The following is a 26,668-nucleotide window of genomic DNA, read 5'->3' as shown; positions in this document are numbered from 1 at the left end:
TTTTCACTAAGTAGGTTTCAAAATTGTTATTCTTCTCTTATAGTGTCTTTATCTCTGAAGCAGAGAAGAAACCCAAGATGTTGAACCAAACCACCTTAGATAAGAAACGACTTACGCTCTGTTGGCAGGAGCTGGTATGTGAAAATCTATACTTTGAACAGAATTAAAACATGTGCTTTAAAAATAAACCTCACAGATGAGGCATAGGTCGTAGACCAGATGAGGATAAGGTTCTAAAGGTTATACATTTGCATGATGTAGAAGCATGAGTGAGAAGTGCATAAGTTGGAAGGGAACTAGCATTTATTGACCATTTATAAGAATGATTTAGAAGCCCACCAGTCCTACATCCTATTCTGATGGATTTCTCCCTTGCCTTGACATCTGTATTTTGTCAAAGGCTCTTTGACTTGACCTTTTGTCTTACAAATGGAGGAAACCCCTCCCACCCACCCCCAAAAAACCTGTTCTTCCCCTCTTCGGTTTCCTTCCATTAAGAATCATGTGAAGAGTTGTAAGCCTTCTTGACAACAGGGCAGGAGCGCTATGTCCGTAATGCTGCATGCCTCACAGATCCTCAGTCCCTGTCGCATGAGTGATGGCTGAGAAATGCCAGACCAAGTCAGACCCTGGATTATCTCACCTTGAAACTTCAGTTCCAGCAGTGGTACCAAGGGGCGTTTTGAACGAGGCCATGATAATCCTGTAAAGAAAAATTACTCAGTGTTTGACTGGTCAGGGACATATATAAGATGTGAGGGGGTCCCAGAGAGATTAAATGATTTTTTAAAGGTCACAGCTAATTAATCGTAGTCTATACACTAAAACCCAAGTCTCTAAATTGGTTTACCTTTCTTTCCAGAATAATAAACAAAGGTTTGTGTACTCCTCCTCTGGACTCCAAGGGAGGCCAAATTTTCACTATATAGAAGATCTTCCTCCTACCCCATTTCTTCTTTAGCACCTCTGACTGCTCTTCCCTGTCTCTGCAATGTCCATCCTCTACACATACTGCCCACAGAGCTCTATTTTCTTCTTATCATCCAATAGTCCTTGGCCTGAACGAGTCCATGAGTTTGATATCTTGTAGTGGCCCACCTCTCCCTCCTCATCTCTGGACCTCTATTTCCACCTTCCTAGGGGACACATCACCTGCTTGTCTCAAAGCACCTCCAACTCAACCCATCCTATTAAACCCATCAGCTTCCAATCTAACCTTGTCCCACATTCTGTATTAGCACCACCAGCTACACTTGTTGCTCCAACCAGAAGCCTGGACTCAACTTTGAATCTTTATTCCTAACCCTCGACAATCAATTCGACTGTAGGCCCATTGATTCCTCCCCTTAAAGACTCTGGAACATGCTCCACCTCTTCATCTGCAGAATCGCTGTCTAAACTGACTTCCTTAACCCAGTCTATTGCAGTAGGCTTTCTTCAACCCATCTTCCATACCACAACCAGAATGGTCTTTCTAAAACACAAACCTGATTAAATTGCCATTGCTTCAAAAATCGCTGACATCTGTCAGTCCTACATACCCTGCATCTGCAATTGGTTCCTTTGTCTGGACTATCCTTTTTCTTCTTCTTCTTCTTCTTCTTCTTCTTCTTCTTCTTCTTCTTCTTTCTTCTTTCTTCTTTCTTCTTTCTTCTTTCTTCTTTCTTTCTTCTTCTTCTTCCTCTTCCTCCTCCTCCTCTTCTTCTTTTTTAAGATTTTATTTATTTTATTTTATTTTTCAAACTCAATTAGCCAAGGTATAGTACATCATTAGTTTTTGATATAATGTTCAATGATTGATTAGTTGAGTATATCACCTAGTGCTCAACATATCACATGCCTTCTTTAATGCCCATCACCCAGTTACCCCATCCCCCCACCCACCTCCCTTTCTGCAACCCTCAGTTTGTTTCCCGGAGTCAAGAGTCTCATATGGTTTGTCTCCCTCTCTGATTTCTTCCCATTCAGTTTCCACCCCCAACCCCTAGTGTCCTCTGCACTATTCCTTATGTTCCACATATGAGTGAAACCATATGACATCACCTGATGAATTCTGTTCATTGTTTAAAACTCAGCTCAAATGTCATATCATCTGTAAAACCTAGCTCTGTCTCTCTCTGGCCCCCTGATATTTTGCACATATATTGCTTTCAGCTCACCAAACTGTCAGAGTCTCAGGAAGAGGAAGCCTGTGTTTTCTTCCCCTGTCCTAGGCCTTGGCTCCTAGAATAGTACCTGGTCCATAGCAGGTATTCAGTCCCCCCTGTCAGCACGAACATAAGGCTTTCTATGGCCCAGGCCCTGTGCTAGGTGCTGGGAACACAAAGCTATAAGGACTTGGTACCCGCCCCTGAGGAATTTATTGATTGACTGGCTTATTCATTCTACAAACATTTATTTATTTATTTTTTTAAAGATTTTATTTATTTATTTGACAGACATAGCGAGAGAGGGAACACAAGCAGGGGGAGTAGGAGAGGGAGAAGCAGGCTTCCCCGCAATGCAGGGAGCCCGATGTGGGGCTCGATCCCAGGACCCTGGGATCACGACCTGAGCCGAAGGCAGACGCTTAACGACTGAGCCACCCAGGCGCCCCTCTACTAACATTTATTTAACACCTGCTATGTGCCAGGAACTCTGCCAGACACTGAGAATAAGTAAGAACAAAGTAAAAACAAGCCAGAGGAGGTCCCTGACCAGTGGAAGTTTATATTTTAGTGCAGTAGACAGAAGATAGAAAGGTAAACAACAAATAAACAAAAATGATTATAGGTTATGATTATGAAGGAAACTTTGTAAGGCCACGGTGATCAGGAGAACGTGGGGGACATGAGGCAGTGGTGATGTTTAAGCTGAGGCTTCAGAAGAAATGAGCCATGCAGAGTCCAAGAAGGACATTTGAGCAAGAGGAAAGCCCCCCCACACTGGTCTTGAGGATGGACTGAGCATGGCGTATTTTGGACCCCCTTGAGGACCCGTGTGCAGGGGGCCCAGCGTATGAAGCAATACAAGATGAAACAGAGAAGAGGCCAGGCGCACTTAGGCAGTGTCTCAGAAATCACTGGAAAGTGTTTGGGGATTTCCTGAGCACAAAAATGTGGCTGAATGAATGAATTCAAATAAACAGTTTTGGATGTTCCAAACACTCAGGCTGAGCTCCCTGGCAGCATTTCTCAAATAATGCTGGTTTGGTCTGGAAGCATCCCCCAAGCCTCTAGGAGAGGTAGTGAGAGCAGTGACGAAGGACGTGGGTTCTGGACTCCACTGGGGCTCCGCTCCAGCTCGGCCTCTCTGTCCAGCATTACTCTCCCTCCTCGGCTATGGTACCCACCCTGTAAAGCTGCTGTGAGGAGCAATGAGGACTAATTCCACAGCTAGAATGTTGCCTGGCACAGAGTAAGAACTCAATGCATTTTAGTTACTTTTGTATGAGAGGGCCTGGATTTGGGTCCTGGCTAATAGAGTTCTAGGACCTTGACAGACCTCTGACTTCTCTGGGCCTTGACTTCTCTTCTGTCAAACAAAGGTGAGATGATATTCGCTGCCTCCATATGCCTATGAAACTTTTATTAAATGGGCAGCATGCACACTGGCAGGCCCTGAACCAGCCTCATGACTGGCTCAGTGTGGAACTTACAAGCACCTTCAGGATTCTCCAGCAACAGGATAGTACTTGTTGTCCAGATATCTAGAAAGATCTACACTGACTCTTGTCTTGTTTCAGGAAGCAATGGCCAGGGAGGCCAAGGGGATCATTCAGCAGCAGAAGAAAAAGTTATCTCTTGATGAAATGATCCATGAAGCAGAAAACTTTGTGGAAAAAATCCGCTTCCTTGTCGATGAGGTAATAACTCTAAAGGCAAACTTCCTTTGGGAGATTAGACCAATTGTATTCCTAGTGAGGTTTGAATGTTTGGTGAGGATGCAAGATGGAGACCAGTGCTTTCTTCCAAGCCCTGCTGAGCTGAGCAGGCACAATTAGTTTAGGGGTGAGAACAGAGATTTTTATACTAAGCCAAAAATGTACAGCTTCATTGATTTTTAAATGAAGCCTGGGTATTCAGCAGAAATAAAAAGCATGTTCCTTAATGGAATCAAGAAAAGTCAAAAGAAGTATGGGACCTTTGATAAGTTTTCAACTGTAAGAGGGTTTAAACTCATATCCAGCAAAAGTCAAAACAGCATCTCATTTTAAAGTTGAAATCTTTTGTGACTTCTAGAATGATCTAAAAAGCTCCTCATATTTGCTTTGGTCAGATACCAGGTTTTGTGAGTGAAGATTTCAAGGAGAGGTACAGACCTACTCCTTCTGTCAATCTCAAAAGTTGTATTTCTTGTTGCAAATCTATCATTCCCTGGGGACAAAATAAGCAGTGAGACAGGAAGTTAGGTTAGTAAATGCAGGAATTTTATTAAGCACCCAGAAGATTTAAACCAAGCATCAGGACTTCAGGTCTGTGACTGACTGACCCTCTGGCTAGGAAAACCTCCTTACTGATACTTCTGTTTCCATATCAAGAGAGAGGGGATGCCCTCTTTGGGAACAAATGACACCAGAGGATTATAGGGTTGGAAAGACAGAACACCGAGCCCAAGAAAGCCAAAGCATAGTTTATGACAGTGTACCTCCCTTTTGATTTGGTAGCTACTTTGGCTCAGAAATATGCATTTCAAACACTCACAACATAATGGGCCTCTTGGCAGGGAATTCTGCAATTCCTATCTCGATTAGCTCAATTTTAAAGTAAAATTTTATGTGCAATTTAGTCGAGTTTCTCCTGAAAAACCACCTAAAATGGAGCTAAAATACTTAGCAACCATATTTTAGGTCAAAAGTCCCTTGTAGAATTGTTTTTCCTTCCTTAAGAGCAAATAGAAAGACATTCAAAGACATTCATGGATTTTTGTTTTTGCTTTTTCATTTGAATATTCTGGAATGTTACCTGGCTTTTAGGGGGACCAATGATTGAGGATGAATTGTTATTACATGATTACAAAAAAGCAAAAACAAAGGGGAAGATGTTTTATTCCTTAGACGTAGATAAGTAGACCACCAGAGATGCCAAATCATGGGTCCAACTTGCATATCCTTAAAGCACAAGAGCACAGTTGGGCATATGGGGTTTACATGTACTTGTAAGTCAGGACATAGGTTTTCTCAAAGAAGCTACACTTAACTTGCTTGCTTGCATAGATGTTTAAGTGGCTAGATGGTTTAAGTCACAGAATTTGTTTTACAGAGGGGGACTGTTTCAGGATAGGAGAACTCTGGAAGGGTATCTGTTAAGCACCAACCCACCAAAGCCATTCCCCTCCATTCCCACAGCCACAGCATACCATCCCCGACGTCTTCATCTGGATGCTTAGCAACAACAGGAAAGTGGCATATGTCCGCATTGCCTCCAAAGACCTGCTCTATTCCCCCATCAGGGAGCAGATGGGCAAACACTGTGGGAAGATCAAAACTCATTTCCTCAAAGTAAGTCTGCACTATTTTTGACTCAAACACAGGAAACCTCTGTTTTTCCCGAGTCTCTCAGCATTTCTAGCATGTGTCCATATCTCTGACTCTTCCCCAAAACTTTCAAAGATCTGAGGACAGGCAGCTGAAACACCTAGCCCCCTCTTGATTCAAACTGTGATTTGGTAGACCATCCTGAGGCTGAATATTTTCCAGTTTTCCAATTGCTATGTCAACAGACACATAATAAAGGTGTTTTTTTTTTTTAATCTAGGGGGTGTACCTCAAGATTGCTTTAATTTTTATTTCTTTGATTACTAGGAGAAAGAAACATTTTTCTATTAGTTTTCTCTCTACCTTTTCTCTTGTGTAATTTGTTCATGGCACTTTTTCATGTGAGTTCATCCATATTTTAAAAATAAATTACAAGAGAAAAGGTTTGTATTTCACAGAACTGGTAGCTTAGGATTCCCTGGTGGCCTTCAACTGTGAAATTTCATCTTGGGTCCATGGACCCTTCATGAGGACAGGTCACCTGATGCCTCCCCTAATGCCTCACGAATGGACAATCATAGATACAATCTCCAGATGGATGCTGCTTCTGACTCTAAATCAAAATTTGAGCCTTTCTTGGAGACCCTGGGTATTTTACCTCTACTACAAATTTGTATCTCAGAAGTAGACTCGAGCAAATCTGGAGAAGGAGTGGTCCAGAAGCTCACCACTCACCAGTACCTGACAAGAAAGTGTAATTTGACTGATTAACTCTTCCCAACTCATTGTCGACTTTCCTGGCAATTGTAGTTCTGATTTCTTGCTGTAACATAATTATGTTCTACTGCCTCAGGGTGGGGCGCGGTGAGAAGCCGCATTAACCATGCCATATGAAGAATGGGTGAAGAGATAACAATGCTTAACTGAGAAGGCTTGACAGCATGATAGAGATTTTAAGTGTTTGTAGGGCTAACACATGGATGATGAGTGTGTGTGTGTGTGTGTGTGTGTGTGTTTCCAGAGGATAGAACCAGGCTCCATGATAGCTATGACAGGGAAATAGCTCCCTATATGGAGGTCCATATTTGTTCTCTGTCCCCTTGATATAAATATGGCAGTGGGCAGCTAGATTAGATAGCCTCTAAGTGCCATCCAAATATTAGAGTCTACATTAGATGTGATCGCTAAATGTTGGACACAGAAGAGGCAGTAGGGGATATTGGTTTAATGCTTGGGCTTTGAAACGAGGTGAATCTGGGTGGGAATTTGTATTGGTTTATCAGGGCTGCTATAACAAAGGACCACCAAGTGGCTTAAACAACAGAAATGTATTATCTTATAATTCTGAGATTAAGGTATTGGCAGAGCCACTCTCTCTCGAAGGTGCTAGGGAAGCACCTGTTCTAGCTTCTGGTAGTTCCTTGGCTTGTGGGAGCATAACTCCAAACTCTACACTGTGTTCTCCCTAGGGTGTGTCTCTTCACATGAAGTCCTTTTTGTAAGAACCATACTCCAGTTTGACTTCATGTTAACTGTATCTGCCATGACCCTATTTCCAAACAAGGTCATATTCTAAGGTAGTGGGGGTTAGGACTTCAATGTGTGAATTTTAGGGGAACACAGTTTAACCTATTACAGAATTCTGGGACTAATATTTACAAGCTGTGTGACCTTGGGCAAGTTACTTAACATCTCTGTGTTTCCTATTCTTCCTCCATCAAATGGCGATGATGCTGAGGGTTAAGCGCGTAACTGCCCATAAAGCAAACAGAGTGGACATCATCCAGAGTAATCACTCAATAAATATTGGTATTCAAACAAATGGGCATCCAACATCTAGAGGCCATTTCTGGAATTGTGTGCCCCTTCATATCTGGTGAAGTGTCTGTGGCTCTGTCTATTGTTTTCTACCATGTGTGTAATGTGATTCTTAAACTGATCCCTGTAAAGCTGTAACTGAAAAGAAAAAAAAGGAAAAAAATTCCCTCTAGCTATTTACCACAAATGTCAGGGTTTCTCTTCAGCTTTCTCCATCCAAGGAATTCTGGGGTCACGAGAAATATTTGTCTTAAAAATAGCAAATCATTTCAGAAGGCTCTGCACGAAAAATACTAGAAACTCAGTGTAAAGTTCCTCTCTGCTAAATATTTGGATGTATGCTGACTTTATTTAAAATTAGAACAAAGAACAGCTGTAACGTGAAGCCCGAGGACGGACATAACTGAGAATTCAGGACCTCTGCCCCTGGCCTTGGCTTATGTCTGTCTGTATTTTCCTTTTGCCATCAGGATTACTTTGGGTGATAGCTTTTTAAATTTTGTTGAATTCAATTGCACTGACTTGATGAAACATCTTAATTAGATGATTCAGCAAAACTGTTTTCAGTCCAGTTTTGATTGTTACCCTTGCTTTTCCTTCCCTCTCTCCACCTCTCTTTATGTCCCTTTCCCTTCACCGAAATGGTGAGTCTGAAAAAAGCAGGAGTGGCACCGGGGAGACAAAATGTTCACCCACCTACCACTCGCTCTGGTTTCTTAGCTGAAAATTAAAAGTGCAGGAAGACAGAGCAGAGAATGCAAACCTCCCAAATCTCCAGGCTGGAGTTTCCTCAAAGTTTATGCTGTGGGACAGCTGGGCTTTCAGTGGCCCTGTGAGCTTCCATGTTCAAACCCATCTGGGAGGTTGCAGGTGCCCCCTCCCGCAGGGTCTCAAGGTGCCCATTAGCCAGTAGAGGGCTCCCAGAAGTTCTGCAGTCAGGAAACATCTCCAACCTTTACAAACCACGCTTGCCAACGTTATTCATCTAGAATAGTTATTTACAAATGTTAGGAAACTCCTTTTACTAGGGGCCCGGTTTGGGGAATATTAATCTAGAGGAAATCAAAGTGCCTCATCTGAAGCCACATGGCCAAATAAATAGTAAATTGTAATAGTAAATCATGGTCCCTGGTTCCATGATCTTTCTTGTTTTCTAATTTTAATATACTCATAATGCTAGAGTGAACAGGAAGGAATCGCTGGAACAAAATTTGCTGAGCTCAGCCCAATCCACCCTCCAAAAGAACAGAGCTCTCCTGCTTGGGTCTCATCCCCACCATATCCTTAGTGGCCATAGGGTGGGAAAGGACATTCATGGCCAAAAGGAAAGTACGTGTGGAAGGAGCTGGATGCACTCAGAGCCCAGCGGGGAGGTGGTACTCCACCTTCATTTCTCCCCACTCCTGTGAAGTCCCCCACTCAGCTCCCTGTGAGTCCACCCCAGCTGGACTCCAGGGAGCCCCTCCTCTTGAGTCCAGTCACTTCTCTGGACCCCAACTTTCCATCCAGCTTTCCCTAGGATGCAGCACAAAGTGGTGGCTGGGTCCCGCCACAGACTGAAACCTCTACAAGGCAAGCACATCCTCTCTTTCTAGTACCTGCTGACCAAGTTCAGCACAGTATGTGTGAATTACCATCTCTTGTCCACATAATGAGCAGGATTCCTCATCCTTGTCTGTGTCATTCTCTTTCTTCTCTGAAAGCTTTTGGCAAATCCCTTCGTGGCACGGAATAAGCACTCACTCAGTGTGAGTCTCTGTTAGCACTGTTAGTTCCTGCCCCTGTGTCTCCGTTCAAGCCTTCCCTCTTCCTGGGATGCCTTCTCCACTGGTCCAACTCTTGAAGTGCCCATTTAAAGCCCAGCGAAATATTTGACTCATAAAGAAAAGATGGAAACCCCTGCTACTACTTCTCTGCTCCCTTAGCCTTTTCTCTCTTACCCTTGACTTTGCACTTGAATAAATGAATTAAAGTCAGCCTCCTTGTCTAGATGTGAGCTAATGAAGGGGGTAATGCCCTCCTGACCCCACTGCCTCAGTAAGGCCTAATGGCACTTCAGGCAGGTGCTGAACTGAGTGGCTGAAAATCCATTTAAAGGACCCACAGTGCAAGATAGAAAGGTAAATAACCATGCTCAATTTTGGATTTAGATGCTCTCCACGGGTGCCTTGGGAAGCGTCAGAGCAAGCTGTAGCCTCTCATGTAGGATTTTGTGATTCTCTCTGGAAAAGAAGGGGCGTGGAAGGAAGGGGAAAATATTGACGGGAAATCCGTAAAAAAACACTAAGAGACACTTAGCCGCGTCAACAAATTCTGGAGAGGTAACTATTCTCAGAATGAAGGTCTTGCCAGCAATCCTGAACACAGCCAAGTCTGGGGTTTGGGATTCCTTAGCTGGGGGAAGGAGTCCTCTAATCCTGGTGACTAAGAAATAAAGAAGCCACACTGCATTGAGTTATATCGTCCGTATCTTGAGAACGCATGCATCTATATATGCACACACTCATACCACTTACACTAAGACGTACATAAACACACCGATTCTAACAAACATAAATAGAAATCCAAATCCAAATACATTCAAAGGAGAGAATGGGGGCGGCCTGGGTGGCTCAGTCATTAAGCGTCTGTCTTCAGCTCAGGTCATGATCCTGGGGTCCTGGGATCGAGCCCCGCATCAGGAGCCTGCTTCTCCCTCTGCCCTGCAGGTCATGATCCTGGGGTCCTGGGATCGAGCCCCGCATCGGGCTCCCAGCTCAGCAAGGAGTCTGCTTCTCCCTCTGCCTGCTGCTACGCGTGCTTGTGCTCTCTCTCTCTCTCACACACACACTTTCTCTCTCTCTCTCAAATAAATAAATAAAATCTGTAAAGAAAACAAAACCAAAAAATCAAAGGAGAGGAGGCAGGGTAGAAAGGGAACTTGAAACCATGCTGCATGAGGAAGGGATGAAGGGACTAGAGATGCTTAGCCAGGAGGGAAGGGCACAGTAGGGCAGGTGGGTCCCTTCAAGCACATGGAGGCCTGACCTATGGAAGAAGCACTCGAGTCCTTCTGAATGAAGCAAAGAGGTGGGAGCTGTGGTTGGGCTTCCAGGTGCTTGGCAGTTCTGGAAAGGGAGGTTTAACTCAGCGTGGGAAGAGGCAGGCTGTGGGGGTACAGAGCCCGGCATCTAGCTCTGCAACTATCTCCCCTGGGTTTTGGTGCCGGCTCTGTCACTTGAAAGCTGAGTGATCTTAGGGAACTTCTTGAACCCCTCTGAGCCTGAGTTTCCTCTACATAAAACAGGGGCAATAATCATACCTTTCCGGTAGATTTAAATGATCCAGGGCTCAGAATTGCCTATTTAAGCTTCAGGCCCCGCTAAACCTGGATACTCCTCTGGAATGGTGCAGGGTGGCAAGTGGGGGGTCGTTAGTCTCATTTTGATATAAGATTAGGTCCTGAGAGCTGTTCCCCGAATACCTGCCCTGGATGTGTCCCCAGATCCGCAGAGGACCTCTTTTCTCAAAGAGTGAGGCTCCTACTAATGAAGTGGTCTTCCTTGTAACCTTTCCCCAGCTTCCTGGAAAACAGCCGGCTGGTTGGTCAGTGCAAGCGAAAGTTGATGTGTACCTGTGGCTGGGCTCCACCAGACACTCCAGTGCCATGTTGGACAACTTGCCAGTAGGCTATGAAGCAGAAATGTCCTCCGAAGTGGCCTGCGCCGATCAACCCCCAGCCAACCTGCTCTACCAAGGTATGAGGCCCACTGGGCAAAGAGGGTCATTAGGTGTCTCCAGTGGACTTCTGATAAAACAGTGAGGAGGGTGGCATGCATGAGTTGTTTGCACATTATTTTAGGATCAACTTATAAGCCTTTTAAAAATATAGTTTCTTGGGGCGCCTGGGTGGCTCAGTCATTAAGCGTCTGCCTTTGGCTCAGGTCATGATCCCAGGGTCCTGGGATTGAGCCCCGCATCGGGCTCCTGTTCAGTGGGAAGCCTGCTTCTCCCTCTCCCAGTCCCCCTGCTTGTGTTCCCTCTCTTGCTGTCTCTCTCTCTGTCAAATAAATACATAAAATCTTTAAAAAAAAATACATATAGTTTTCTAAATTTTCTTCCTTACTTTCCAATGTCCCATCTCAACAAAACAAAGTGAAATTGTTAAATACATTTGGAGTAAAGGTTTATATTTTTCTGCTAATGGAGAGGATGCAGTTTGAGTTTCTTTGTAGGCAGATTATATAGACTGAGTTTGCATTAGAAGCAGAAGATGCTTTTTAAAAACACATCAGTAAGTTCTTGCTCTGATATGACATGTGGCGCTAGGGTTTTGACCTGTACATGGCAGGCATTTACATTTACCAGTAACGACCCAGTGGGAACTGGGTATCGTTGGGGTCACTTGTGTTTCCTCAGCTTGGTTCTTGACATGGTCGCTTTTAGGAATTCAGCATGCATTATGTAATCCTCTCTTCTATATAGATATTTTCTCTGAGTGCCATTATTGACATGTTCATATAATTTAGGATTTTATTAAAAATATTAATGGCTTACGGTTGCAATTTGCATTCTGTTTCCAAATGGCTTCAATTTGCAGGATCTTCGCTGCCGAATTCAGACAGACTGCAGTTTTACCTTTGTTTCAGCTGAAGATAAGTTTTGCACTGAGCCAGTGTTAGAAGCACAGGAGAACTGTCCACAAATCCAGGTTTTCTGTGTTACACAACGCTCCTCTGATGTGGGTTGACCTTGACTACCAGTGGAATCTAAGTGGCTCAATAGTTAGAGAAGACAAGGTTCTGGGGATATTTATCCAGTGGTTCAGCTCATGGTTGCTGTGCCCAGTGGTAATGCACAAGAGCGAGGAAAGTTCAGCCCTGTCTTTTTGGAAAATGCATAGCCCCTACCAGGAGCCAAGCATGGTGCCCTCTACTTTAAACATTAGATTGTATTTATATTGTCACATCAGCCCCGGGTAGTTTCTTCATTTTACAGAGGGAGAAAGGGCGTATCAGAAATGCTTAGAAATTTCCCAAGATCCCATAGCTAGTGAACGCTGAAGTCAACTTCTCCAAACCCTGCTTTATTTTCCCAGCTTTCCATCCTGCCTTTAAAGAGTTTTCATCTTTGAGTGAAAGACACCCACATCGAGTTATCTTGTTATTTCTGTAGATACTATCTCTAGAGATCTGAGATACCTGGACATATTTGCTGGCCCAGCTACTAACAATTCAAAGGAGAGGGAAGATTTTTTCCCAAAGCTTTCTGATCCTCTGCAGTGTGTTATTTTCATGGAGTGACCTAATAAACTTTCTCTGCTATGCACTGACTTTGATGGCTTTGGCTGCCTTCCACACCCACTGGAAAATTTTGTTTCTTCACCCATTTTGTGCTTCAGAAAATATCCATCCAACCAGTAATGAATTTGCACCTACATATGGCAGGCATGGTGGGAAAACTAGTGGGGGATGCAGAGATGAGAGAGGGGTCATCTGGCTCTCCAGTGGGGGCAATCAGACTTGTCTCTACTAACCACAAGTGGAAAGTGATCTTTAGCACAAGAGGTGGGCCACCAAATTGTGAGAGCGAAGAGGAAGCTGACTTTATTAGTCTAGGGACGGAGCTGCTAAGGGGTTTCAGAAAAAGAAAAACCTTGACTAAATAAATGGCGCCCCCTAGAGTTGTGTGGTGTACTGCCTACACGGCCGTAGTTAGGGGCTCTAAGGGATGCCCAGGTGGCCCCCAGCTGCCACCATCACAGGTCACATTACAATGAGCAGTAGTAACAGCCACACCAGCATTTTCACACCACTTCTTCCCATGTGTCAGGCACCATTCTTAGTCCTTAGATCTCCTACGTCAACTCTATGAAGAACTATTATTGCCCCCATTTTATAGGCAAGTAAACAAAGGCACAGAGAGGGGTAGTGACTTTGTATGAGTCCACGTAGAGACCTGTGTGACCTAAGCCTAGGAGTGGCATGGCAGGGGTCGGGGGGCAGTATTTGCACCCTTAATTGAACTAAGTAGAGCTAGTCAAACTGGTATGTGAGAGTTCCTGTCTGCCAGTCCACACATCAGTGCAAAACACGGGTACCCTGAATGCGGTGTAGTGTAGCCTCTGGGGGACACAGGGAACAGGAATGGGGAAAGGGATAAAGAGGAGCAAGCGGACATAAAAAATAAGAGGGGCCTTACAAAGTCCCACGAACCCAGGAATATGTAAGTCACCTCTTACTTGGGATCTCCCCCCCCCACCCACTGAACCCTGGTTTGCCCTCACCTGCAGCCCTCTCTCTGCTCCCGTCCTGTCAACAGATGTGCTCACCCCTGCCTTTCACGTCCATGTCCTCTGCCTGTATTTCTCACAGGCTGCTGGTCCCTGGCCTCCTGTCACTGGGGTGCAGGTGCTTGTCTTATCTTCTGCCCCCTCCCTGGAGTTCCCAAAGGGCAGAGGCTGTCCTAGCCACTTCAGAATCCTTAGACCAGACGACCTGGTACACGGTAGGCACTCAAGGTGACACTGGCTGGCTGAATGGAAGAATGGCTGAGTGGCTGACTCAAGAGCTTACCGAAGCAGAAGCTATTAGTGGGGCGGCCCCTTTCTTACACACACACACACACACACACACACACGTGAGTGTATGTGCCAGTGGAAACAAGGAAAATTACAAAAACATAAAACGTGGTATTTTGGAAAGAGAAGGTGAGTTGGGAATCTGACAGGAGTAAAAATCCAGGCTCTGGCATTTGATAGCTCTGCAAACTTGGGAGACTTCTGTAGCCATTTGCCTCATACATATATGGGGATAATTAGATCTATAATCACAGGGTTGTTATGAAGATTAAAACACACGGTGTGGTAAGGGCGCCAAGGAGAATGCATGGCTCCGAAGTATCCCCCCACCTTCTTAACTGCTTCCCCTTCAGTCTCAGAGGCTGGCGATTCTCCTCGTCTTTGCCTCCAGCCAGCCACAGATGCACAAGACACACAGACACCTCTTGCCACTCCCTGTTGGGAAAAGCCCACTGATGCCTGTCCCTTTCCACTCTTTGTCCACAGCCCGGCATGTCTTTCAGCTGAGAGCACACATGTACCAAGCCCGGGGCCTCCTTGCAGCCGATAGCAGTGGACTCTCAGACCCCTTTGCCAAGGTCACGTTCCTTTCTCACTGCCAGACCACAAAGGTAACCAGGGAAGCCCGCCTGCCTTCTTCCCGCAGCCCATGACTGATGTGCAGCAGAACCCAGCACAGGAAAAAACAGGGGCTTGTTGCAAATACCCGTGTCTCTGGGGATGCAGGTGTTCAGACTTCAAAGCACGTGTGCAAGGAAAGATTGACACGGGGCAGCTCTCTTGTTCCAAGGTGACCCATGGTCCCGCAGCCAAGAGAGCAAGTCCCCAAGGTCAAGGAAGGGTGTGAGGAAAGAGGGATGAGGAGGAGAAGTGAAATCTGGCACATCTGGAGTGACTGCCGAAGCGCTGGGCACAAGGCCAACTTGGGTGGGGAACAAACACACGAGAAAACAGCACACAGGCATGGCTGTGTGAGGCTCATGATCTAACCTTTGTGAGGGGTGTCAGTGGGGAGGAACGTTTTCCAGCTTTGTGGTCAGGAAGCCCTAGACTTTGCACCAATGCTTTCTACTTACAAGTTGGGGGAAGGGCTTTCCTTCCAGAGCTCTAGAAAATACTACTTCCTAGTGGATGTTGTGAGGATTAAAGCAGGTGGGTCTACACTGGTTTCCTCTGGGCTCTCCTGCTTTCCTAGACACTGAGTGCTGAAAAGAGGAAGGGTCTCAAATCAGCGGGCATCCAACAGGACACTTTTCCCATTAGATCGTAATATCCGAGGATTGACTCTGTTCTCTGAGGATTCAGTGTTCTGAGAGAGAGTTCACAAGGGATTCACCCATCTCCGGGAGTTAAGACAAACACGGAGGACCCAACGAGACCTGAGTAGCTCATCTACTTTCTGGCCGAGTTTACTCACTAAAACTCCATCTGTCATCTAAAAATAGGGCTGCTATGAAGAAGCACAGAGTTAAGCGGATAAAGTGATTGATGAATGGTGTCCACTACATTGGCTGGTAGTACATGGGCTGACATGTCTCTCCAAAGTGAGGCCTGTGACCAGGGAGATCGAGTTTGATTTGTGAAACGCAGACCTGGATCATAATGTGAATCATCATCTTGTCCATTTCTCCAGCACCTGCCGAGTGCTTGCTCCGTGACAGGTCCCATGCTGGGCTCAGGGGCTGCACCATGGAAAACCCCATAGTGCGGGGCTAGACAAAGTCTTCCAAGAGCCGTGGGGAGAGAGGTTAGTTCTGTCTGAGGGGGGAGGTGAGAAAGACCTTGGAAGGAAGGTGACTGCATCCTCACTTAGTGAAGGAGCATGAAAACCCATGATGCAAGAAGACTTCCGACTACTTTCTCTTCCCTGTGTTTTGAGAGGTAGTACATAGCTCAGTGATTAATCAGAGTATAGACACTGGAGCCACATTGTTTGGGTTCAGATCCAAGCTCTTGAAGCAAAGCCCTCACGATGATGACCCTGTATACACTTCCCAGAAGGTAAACCACCCAGGACAGTGCCTTGCTTCTAACAGTTTCTGTGTGACTCCTTATTATTGTCATTGAGGCTTCCCACCAGAAGTAAGGATGATTCTCAAAGGGTGGACCCCTGGGGCCTTCCTCCACCTGCCACAAAACCATGAAATTCCAGGCCCTGGTGATCTCAGGGCCCTGGATGGGGAAGAGGTTTGAGTGAGCCCACTGGGCTGTGATTATCTTCCTATTTTGCATCCCTATCTACTACCTTCATTTGATTTGGACTCATATCTCAAAGGAACAAATGGCATTTATCAAATAATCATTTGAAAGGGAAAACAGCTCCTATTGAGCCCTGGACTTTGCCTCCATAGTTTTGAACCAAGTACCTAGTTTTTGTTAGTAATAATAGCTGCCATTTATTAAAAGCTCCTTTTTTGCCAGGCATCATGCTAAGCATTTTATATGCTTTGTTTACTACATCTCACTACAGCCTAAAGGTGGATGTTATTAGTGTCCCCGTTCTGCAGATGAGAAGGTAAGGCTTAGGGACCATATAGGTAGAAGGTGGCAGAGCCAAAATGGAAACCCACATTGGCCATTTCCAAACCCACTTTGCTTAACCACTCTGGTTTCCGTTTTGGTAAGCAAAGGTTCTGGTTTCCCTCTGCTGTTTCAGTGTCACGCCACACTCTTGTACGCTTCTTGATGGGGAAAGCTGAGCCTGGGGCCCCTGCCATCCTATCCACGCTCCACCATTCACCTGGTAGCACATGCCTGAACTGACCCTATGGAGCTCAGCGAGAGCAGTCTCAGCAGGGCTGGTCCTGCAGCCAGTCCTCTCTAAAGTGATGTCATGATCTGAAAGATATCAGAAGGGGAACCCTGTTATTCCAGAGGTCACTGATGATGTGGGACTTAGAATTCTTATAGTGGTCAAAGGATAAAGGGAAAGGGAGACAGCACCCCAAAGAGAAAGGCTTTGAAGACAGTAGGGGAGAGGGACTAAGTGGCGGAGAGGAGCTTTAGAGGAGAGGAGAGGACATCGCGGAGAGGGGGGCAGTGCGGAACCTGAGATTTCAAGCAATCAGAGTCCCGAGGACTCAGACGGTCTCTTGTTAGACACCAGTGCCCAGTCCACCAAGACTGGCATGTGGTAGGTGTTCAGTAACTGCTTACTCATTCATAAATAGCTTGGCAGGATGGAGTTGGGTGGGCAACAAGCACTTACTGAGCACCTACTGTGTGCCAGGCACTTAACACGCTTTATCTCAGACAATGGCCATCACAATTCTACAAGGTCAGCACTAACCCCAATTACATCAGGGGAATGATGGTTCACAGGGGTTAAATCACCTGCCCAAGTTGAGGCAGTCGATAGAACTTGGGTTCTATTCCAGGGATATCTGACTCAAAAGCCATGCTCCATCCATTGTACCTCACTCCTTCTTCAAAATGTCAGCTAAGTGCTACCAAAATCTCCCAGATGGCATCAAACACAGTCATAATGCATAACTCCTTAAGGAAGCCCTGAAGGAGAGAAGCTAGTCACGGGCACCTTGGCGGAGAAGTGGGAGAATATATTTTTGTTTGGGTGAGCCTTTTAGTACCTCTTGAAGGTGGCCACATGGCCCTTATACTCATGGGAACAACTCTGAGGACAGGCCACTATCCATTCATTTATTCATGCAGATTACGATTGAGCACCTGCTGTGCGCAAGATGCCATGTTGGTGCCCAATATTGAGCCTAGCACACTGGGTATTGAATGTGCTAAGAAATATATGTTGAGTGAACGAATGCTGGGCTCTGAAATCTTATCAAGTGGTAACCGCAAGGGCCAAGGAAGCCATCAAAATATTTCTATAGGAAAGATGCTGTGAGGATCATAAATAGCTTTGGTATCACATTTTTGTGTGCATACTGTGAAAGAGTTCACATTTCTATTTTTAAAAAAGCAACACAAACACTCATGTTTCTTTGTGATGTCATACACCCACATGGGGTAACTTTTCATTGCAACGACGTAACTCCTGTTCGTGGATTGGTTGAAGCCATTCTTCCCTTGTCCAAAAAGTTAAGATTTTTTTTCTGAGATTTATGTCAAAAACATCACTGTGTCTGAAGCTTAAAATACTCTAAAAGCAAAAAGTGAGAAGGGAAGGAAAGGGTGGAATGCATGGTATGTTTACGACTCCCATAAAGAAGAACAGTAAAAAATTCTCTCCTGACCACAGTGCCAATGGTTTAATGTCCTGACTAGAGATGCCTCCTGATGTAGAACTCTTGAGATGCCAGTTTGATTTGTTCTTTGGAGTCTGGGAAGTTAATCCAGGCTGGATCCCCCTGGGACCCCTCTGGCATGCATAGTGAGAAGTAAAGGTATAGTTCAGAGAGGGTGTGGAAATTCCCCAGGACCCAGCAGCCTTGGTTCTGTGTCCACCTGTGACATCACCCATCAGCCTGGGAGAGAGGGAGATGTGACACCGTGGCCTCTTTGCAGGACCAGCCTCGCACATTAACAGAACAGTTTCTGCCCAGGAACAGAGTCCACCTGTCCTGCAGACAACCCCAGTCTTCAGCTCGGTGAAACTGGCAGGTGTCCAAACATCCAATTAAACTAGAGTAGGAGAGGCAAAGACCAATGACACACCGGCTTCTGAGGGTAGCAGGTGAATGGCCTGGCAGGGGGTCTGTGAGCCAATTTCAGGTGAGACACTCATGGTTCTAAAGCAGTAATGCAGACTGTTGTCCTCTGTTCTTTGGTCTCTCCATCTGTAGGATGGACACAGCCAATGACCTATGTCACATTTTGCTATCTCAGAAAAAAGATGCCATGCAAAACGGTGAAGGTTATTTTGAAGACTTTGGTTAGTTCAACACAAGTCAAATAAATATCCACAGAACAGTGGAATTCCAAAAAAGGAATATTAGAGTTAAACCCCACTTTTGAGTATTTAATGACAAAATTTCATTTGCTCACAAGTGAAGCATCACTAGATCTTCCTCATCCACGAAGTACCCTTCCATAAAATGGAGATAAGGTTAGCATCGACGTGGTGAGGGTGGATGAGGTTAGCAGGCTGGGCTTTGGCGCCAGAGGAGTGAATCCCAGTTCTGCCACTTGCCGGCTCCAGACAAAGTGAGCCCTGGTTTCCTGATCCGTAAAATGTGAGCAGATAACCATCCACCTCTCAGGGTGGTTGTCAAGTTTGAATGAGACTGCGCATCTGAAATGTAACAACTGGCACATAATGCTCAACCGAGGGTAGCTCGTGTTACCAGCACAGCACGACCGGGAGGCTTGAGTTGAAATTATGGGTGCCAACACGGTGTTCATCATTGCAGGGGCCCTACTCATGAACTTCTGTAAGCTCTCCGGGACCAGGGATCTGCATCCGCTTGCATCTAGCACACGGTGGCAGAGTACATGGGTCTATGTTGTGGCTTGGATGTTAAGTGACTGACCGAGAATGAAGAGGATGGTTCTCTCTGCCCTCCACCACGAACTGTGGAATGAATGCATCCCTCCCCCTCCAGCCCTACTAAATGATCTTTTGCTTTTCTTTTGGCCCCACCTTCCAGGTCATTTCCCAGACCCTCTCCCCCACCTGGAACCAGATGCTGTTATTCAATGACCTGGTGCTGCACGGAGACCAGAAAGAGCTGATGGAGTCCCCACCTTCGGTGGTGGTGGAACTATATGACAGCGACGCCGTGGTGAGTGTCCCAGGAGGTGCCCACTGGGCCGAAGTCCACTGACGTACTTGGTCTAACCAGCCTGTGACTGCTCAGGCCCCGACAGGTGCCCAGAGCCATTCTGACCTGGGAAAACAATGATTTGAAATGGGAAAATGGGTAATGGTCATTTGCTTTACTAAGGGGCTTTTCACTTAGATTTCCCACGAGATTGCAATTAGAATAGGATCCGGGTCACAAAACTTCGGTCTGCACATGCTTCTTCAGGAACAGGATCCTTGTATGAAGTCACCTGCTATTGCACCCAGCCTTCTGCTACGTCCTATTGCTGCTCAGTAAAAATGTCCAGGCCTCAGGAACCTGGGTGGCTCTGTAGGTTGAGCGTCTGCCTTTGGCTCAGGTCATGATCCCAGGGTCCTTGGATTGAGCCTTGGATCCAGCCCCACATGGTCAGGGCTCCCCGCTCAGTAGGGAGTCTGCTTCTCAGTCTGCCCTCCCTCCACTCATGCATTTCCTCTCTCTCGCAAATAAATAAATAAAATCTTTTTTAAAATGTCCAGGCCTCTTGAAAACTGGAGGTGTTTACTGACCTCACTTGCCTGGAGGGAACTGGGTGGGTACCATCAGCAATTCAGCCCTCATAGCTGGGTCTTGTTTTCTCTTGGTTTTGTTCCCAAGCCCTGCAACAACACATTCATCTCCATCCCATTTCTGCTGATGTTAACCAAAACTTTTCCTCTCCAAAGATGTCTGTGTTCCATATTAAGTAGATTCAAAAGCTTACTGGAGGATTTTTTTTGATTACTAAGACAAACCCTCTTTTTAATTTTATTTTTCTTCTCCTTTTTTAAATGAAATAAGTCTAAGATAAAAGTCAAAGGCCGATTTATTTTCTTTGATGTCTGCCCCCTTGGGAAGTTGAAGAAGCACAAATATATTAAGTACAATAGTTGTTCCAAGAAGCCTCCCTACAGCCTCCCCACCTCCTCAAGCATGCTGGCAGCTCTGACCTGGATGCAAGGTCAGAAGGAAATTAGGATGGGAGAATTACCGATGAGCAGGGACCTTGGAGAGCATGCCCTCTGGCTTCCTGGAGAAGGAACCAGAGACCCTGGAAAGTCAAATGCCTTGTTCAAGGTCACAGGTAGCTGGAAGCAGAGCCGGAACTTGAACCTAGCGTCCTGTGTCCATCCTTTCTTGCACATGTGGGAGTAGCTGGTGTGGCCATATCCCTTTACGCACACACATTCTGCTTCTCCATGTCTCTCTCTCTGCACCCTGTTGCCCCAGCTGTAAATCGGAGTTCTGTAAATTGTATATGAGTTCTACCGTTGTGCATATTGTATAGATTTTCTGTAGAGACAGCCACAAAATAGATGCCTTTTTTTTTTTTTAAGATTCCATCTATTTATTTGAGAGAGAGAGTGAGAGAGAGAGAGAGAGTACAAGAGGGGGGAGAGGGAGAAGCAGACTCCCCACTGAGCAGGGAACCCGATGTGGGACTCGATCCCGGGACTCCAGGATCATGACCTGAGCCAAAGGCAGTCGCCCAACCAGCTGAACCACCCAGATGCCCAATAAATGCCTTTTAAATTGTGTTGCTTACAACATGATTCCCATCCTAAGTATTTTTGTATTTGAAAACCAGTAACAATGATCAAGCATCTTTGCAAACTCCTAAACCAACCTGCTGCCCTTTGTGGATTTCCCTTTGCTTTCAGACCCCTCCCAGATCCCCGTTCGACGACTGCCCTCCTGGGCCCCACCCAAGCCAGATCCTTCACAGAAAAACAATCAAAGGGAAACGTAGGAGAGAAAAAAATATACGAAAACTTTGTATTTTCTTCCTGGAGAGATACATGTAGACATGCAGAAGGTTCTGTTTACATTCGGGGGGCTGCAGCTATGTCGGGCCCACCACCCCAGGCTGGTGATCGGATGATTACATTCTGACTCTGCCAGAATGTGGCTCCAGTCTAGGACTTTCTCTCATTACCCAGTGGCTTGTACCCGCATTAGGGCCTGCTGCCTCTCTAAGCAATGAGTTTATATTTGGCAAATTAGCTCAGGTTTAAGTTTATACTCTTTTGTGCCCAGGGCAATTTTACTTAATTATTCCCAGCTTGGATCATGGACGACATAGACAGCAGACCACTTGCGTCATGTCCAGCGTCACATCCATCCCACAAAGAACAGTTCTGACCCCACCAGCTTTGTTTGTTTTAAAGTCAAACTAATCATCTAAAATAATTATAAAATCATCAAATAATCATTCATTGAAACGAAACCCCATTTCCACCTCAACCAAGGTTCTTTCTACAGCCAGGAGCACGAGTGCTGGTTTGAGTCCCAAGGCAATGAAGCAGAGGGGCTGCGAAAACCTGGCAGAAGCCGGGCACTGACTGCCAGCGCCGTCCTTGTACCTTGGAAGTCATTAATCCAACAGCTTTCACTCAATAAAATGTAATGAGTGCCTGCCCTGGGCTGGGGGACACAGCAGTGAGTAAAGCAGGCAGTGCAGCCATTCCTGAGATAAAGAGCGAGGCAGCCCCATGCTCCAGCCCCACGCTGCTCCTGGGGGAAGGCAGACCCACACTCCGGGGAGCAGGTGTGGTGAGAAGCAGGAGATGGCGCGATCTCATAGTTCTTAAGGAAATTTGAGGTCCATAGGCAAACATACATACAAAAATATTTTAATGGCCTCTTTTTTATTTTTTTAAGATTTTATTTATTTATTTGACAGAGAGAGACACAGCGAGAGAGGGAACACAAGCAGAGGGAGTGGGAGAGGAAGAAGCAGGCTTCCTGCGGAGCAGGGAGCCGATGCGGGGCTCGATCCCAGGATCCTGGGATCATGACCTGAGCCGAAGGCAGACGCTTAACAACTGAGCCACCCAGGCGCCCCTAATGGCCTCTTTTATTACCAAGAAAATTGGGGCAGAACTGCTCTATCCCTTGAATATACTGATCATCATCATCATCATCATATCATCATATTACCATGTATTGAGCGCTCATTGTATACCAGTCACTGTGCAAAGCACATACATCACTAAGTCATTCCCCATGGCCCCATTAACAGGTATTCTTTTTTCTTTTTTTTTATTATGTTGTGTTAGTCACCGTACATTTCATCATTAGTTTTTGATGCAGTGTTCCATGATTCATTGTTTGCATATAACACCCAGTGCTCCATTCAAGACGTGCCCTCTTTAATACTCATCACCAGGCTAACACATCCTCCCACCCCAACAGGTATTATTTTTAATCCCTTTTAAGACATGAGGCTCAAAAAAGTTGAGTAAATGGGCCAAGGCCATAGAGCTAGAATGTAGTAGATTTGGGAGCAGGGACACTGGTTTACCTGAACTCCAAAGCTTTTGCATTCCATGACCACAGTGGTGTCCTGTCCTGCAGAGATTTTGGAAGGTTTGGTGCCATGTTATTTCTTCTTTTCCCCTTCGAAGCCTACCCTAGGTGATTATTTTAACTTAATTCCACTGAGCTCTACACGTCGAGAAGAGATAACCCCTAAGAGCCTTGGGCCCAGGGGCGCCTGGGTGGCTCAGTTGGTTAAGCGACTGCCTTCGGCTCAGGTCATGATCCTGGAGTCCCTGGATCGAGTCCCGCATCGGGCTCCCTGCTCGGCAGGGAGTCTGCTTCTCCCTCTGACCCTCTTCCCTGCTCTCTGTCTCTCATTCTCTCTCTCAAATAAATAAATAAAATCTTTAAAAAAAAAAAAAAAGAGCCTTGGGCCCAGAAGTTTTCCCTGGGACCCCAAACGGATTCCCCTGCACGCTCCCCACTGCCCCCAGCCTTGGTGAGGGATGAAAGACACTTGGCAGAAGAAGAGAATGAGTTAGTAGCAAGAGGGACACACTGAGGCTGACAGTTTTAAAGGTGCACCGACGCAGGTCAGATCCAGGTTGGTATTGACGGGGGACAAATGCCTTTCTTTTCTGCCTTAGGGGAAGCCAGAATATTTGGGTGCCACCATGGCTGCTCCTGTTGTGAAGCTAGCTGACCAGGACTATGAGCCGCCCGGGCTGTGCTATCACCCCATCTTTTGTGGGAGCCTCTCTGGAGGGGACCTCCTCGCTGTATTTGAACTGCTGCAGGTAAGTGAGCTGGAAGTGTCATCTGCACTCGAATCCACCTCATCTTCCTGGCCAGAGACGGGCCCTCGCTGGAAGTACACTCCATAAAGCTGTGCTTGGTCGCTCCCTGCTGCCCTGGGTCTGGAGGTGTCTCCTTCTTGGGATCTGGGAACCGCCACTTAACAGTTCAGGTAACATAGGCTATTTCCAGAGCCCCTGTGCTGGAGGTCAGAGTCGCAGGGTGAAAGCCTCATGGGTTTGGCCAGCAAGGCTTGCGTAGCCCTGTGTGCACGTCCTGGAGCTCACGTGGACCATGAGAGGATACGGGGGAAGAAGGGAGCAAACTGGTGGGCACTGACCACACGTGATGTTTGCTGCCTCACATAACTTTCATCACGTAGACCTCCCTCAACCCTGTTGAGGTATTATGATTCCCATTTTCCAGATCATAAACTGAGGCTTGGTGCAATTGACTGACCTACCTCATCATGCAGCTAAGAGCTGAACTGAGACCTTTAAAGCCTTTTGCTTCTTACACTGCATCACATAGTTGCCCCGAAGACAGTTGCCCCATCTTAATCAGTCCTATTAAAACATAGGGGAATTTCAGGGGCACCTGGGTGGTTTAGTCGTTAAGCGTCTGCCTTCAGCTCAGGTCATGATCCCAGGGTCCTGGGATCGAGCCCTGCATCGGGCTCCCTGCTCGGCGGGAAGCCTGCTTCTCCCTCTCCCACTCCCCCTGCTTGTGTTCCCTCTCTCGCTGTGTCTCTCTCTGTTAAATAAGTAAATAAAATCTTTAAAAAAAAATAGGGGAATTTCTGAACGTGTGTCTCAGAAGACTTTTCCAGGAAGCAGAGGCAGGATACTGGGGAGGGAAGCTGAGACTCTCAGGTCTGACTGGTCAGTGGAAAACCAAATGGGACATGGAAAAGACCTGGAAAAGAAGTGAGCAGAAGAGACCACTGCATTCACTGAGGCAGGCGGCACTTTACCTTTGGGTCACACCCTAGGTAACCCTGTTTTTCAGAAATCCTATTTTTAAAAAATTCACTTAATAGAGAAACTAAAAGGCAAGCACTCCTAAAACATAGAGACAAGGGAGAGGGAAGGTGACAAAGTTGGATCCCAAGGGTATGGATCTCATTTCCACCACTTAGTAGTATGTGACCTTGGGTAAGCTACTTAATTTCTGTTTCACCTGCAAAATGGGGATGATGATCAGTCTACTGAAAGTGCCTGGCATGGAATAACACTCAACAAATACCACCTATTTTATTAGTAGTGGTAGTATGCCACAGAATATTGAAGCAAAATGTCTAGTCCCGCCTATTTATTTCAGGTGAAGAAATTGACTGGGTAATAGAGAGGTAATGACTTGCTTAACATGGCAGGTCAGGGCCTAGAATCCAACTATACTGATCGATTCCCCTGATGGCTGAGAGCCTGGAAAGTGTAATGGGGCAGGGAACAGCTGAGAGCGCCTTTAAAAAAGATCAATGTTGCCAGTAGGAACACTTCCCAAAGTGTGCTTCTTGGAACATCAGTTCAAAGATAGTGAAAAGAAAGTTTAAGAAATGCTTCACATTCCATATTCCCATAACCTGTTTTGTTTTCATTGGTTTTCTTTTTAAAGTCGCTTTTCCTTTATGCAAGTGTTACTTTTTTGCTTAACAGCATAAAGTTCCCTTTTTAAAAACAAAGCATTACCTAATGAAAATGTTCACTGGATAATAGTACAGGGCGATATATGTGGTAGAGGAACGGCTGGAAAACCAGATCTAGTGCAAGGCTCCCGTTTCACATGTCAGGAAGCTGAGGCTCAGGGTTAACTGACAGGGATTCAGTCAGCTGTTCTTTAACCACAGGAAGCTGCCTGCCCTGCTCTGAGCCTGAGTCCCCTAGTCCCTCAGTGAGGGGCTGGGTGACTGGTCCCTACAGGCTTACCAAGGGATGGCTCTCAGGGTTCCTTGTCTTCCCTCCCTCCATGCTGAGGGTCCCCCCTCCCCATCCCTTCCTCTCTTCCTCCACACTGAGGGTCTCCCCTCACCCCCTCCCTCCACAGCTGAGGGCACCCCCTTCCCCCTCTATGTGGAGGGTCCCCCTCCCTCTCCCTCCCTCTCTCCCTCCACTCTGAGGGTCCCCCTCCCCCATCCCTTCCCTCAGGTACCCTCAGTATGAAGGGTTCTCCCTCCCTTCAAGCCGAGAATACCCCTGCCCACCTCCCTTCATGCTGAGGGGCTCTGCTCCCCTCTCCCTCCCTCTTTCCTCCACACTAAGGGTCCCCCCTCAGCACCCCCTCCACTGCTGAGGGTACCTCCTCCCACCTCTCTTCATGCTGAGGGCACTCCCTCCCTCCCTCTCTCTCTCCCTCCATGCTGAGGGACCCCAACCACCTCCCTTCAAGCTAAGGGTCCCCCCTCCATCCCTTCAAGCTGAGAGTACCCCTCTCCACCTCCCTTAATGCTGAGGGCCCCCCTCTCCTCTCCCTCCCTCTCTCCCTCCACACTGAGGGTCCCCACTCACGCCCTCCCTCCACTGCTGAAGGCACCCCCTCCCCTGTCCCTCCACACTGAGAGGCCCCCTCCCCCCTTTTCCTCCCTCTACTGCTGAGGGTACCCAGAGATCCTGCTGCTTCCCCCCAGCTGCGTTAATTGTCAGAGGTGAGCAGCCTAGGAGATATAATTCATTAGGATTTCATTAGGACTTCTCATTTGATTGCTTGTTCAAAAAGTAATTTGATCATCAGCATGACAGACTTAGTATGTGGATCTTGTATGTGCTGAGAAGACAAGAGCTGGAAAATGCCTTCATTTGTCACCAGCTGCTCGCTCTCAGTTTTCATCTGTGGGTGATTTGCTTCAGCCTCTCCACCTCCATTACTGAAATGCTTCCGTGTCTCAGAAGAAGGATTTGGTAACTCGGCTCTTCCGTGTCCAAACTGAATGCATTGTCTCCACTTCCCTCCCCGACCCTCTGACCGCCCAATCCTGGCACATGGCCCCACTGTTCTCCACTGTTCTCTGCCTTGAAAACTCAGACTCAGATTTAATTCTTCTCTCTGTGT

General features: G+C 46.4%; 1 protein-coding gene across 1 annotated transcript in view; it reads left to right on the top strand.

Moving 5' to 3' along the window:
* Positions 1-26,668, top strand: part of FER1L6 (fer-1 like family member 6) — a 148,342-nt gene that overhangs the window by 70,645 nt on the left and 51,029 nt on the right. Inside the window, exons 16-22 of the mRNA XM_064587907.1 lie at positions 44-134; positions 3,725-3,844; positions 5,327-5,479; positions 10,833-11,010; positions 14,319-14,443; positions 19,394-19,528; positions 23,476-23,625. Coding sequence (XP_064443977.1) covers positions 44-134; positions 3,725-3,844; positions 5,327-5,479; positions 10,833-11,010; positions 14,319-14,443; positions 19,394-19,528; positions 23,476-23,625 — 952 coding nt within the window. The remainder of the gene's footprint in view (positions 1-43; positions 135-3,724; positions 3,845-5,326; positions 5,480-10,832; positions 11,011-14,318; positions 14,444-19,393; positions 19,529-23,475; positions 23,626-26,668) is intronic.

Source organism: Mirounga angustirostris, unplaced genomic scaffold, assembly GCF_029215605.1.
Source record: "Mirounga angustirostris isolate CCGP_5_RB_7025 unplaced genomic scaffold, mMirAng1.0.hap1 SCAF_4, whole genome shotgun sequence".
NCBI classification, from domain to species: Eukaryota; Metazoa; Chordata; class Mammalia; order Carnivora; family Phocidae; genus Mirounga; species Mirounga angustirostris.
The sequence above is the reverse complement of the archived record's forward strand: the minus strand, read 5'-3'. Positions and strand labels throughout refer to the sequence as shown.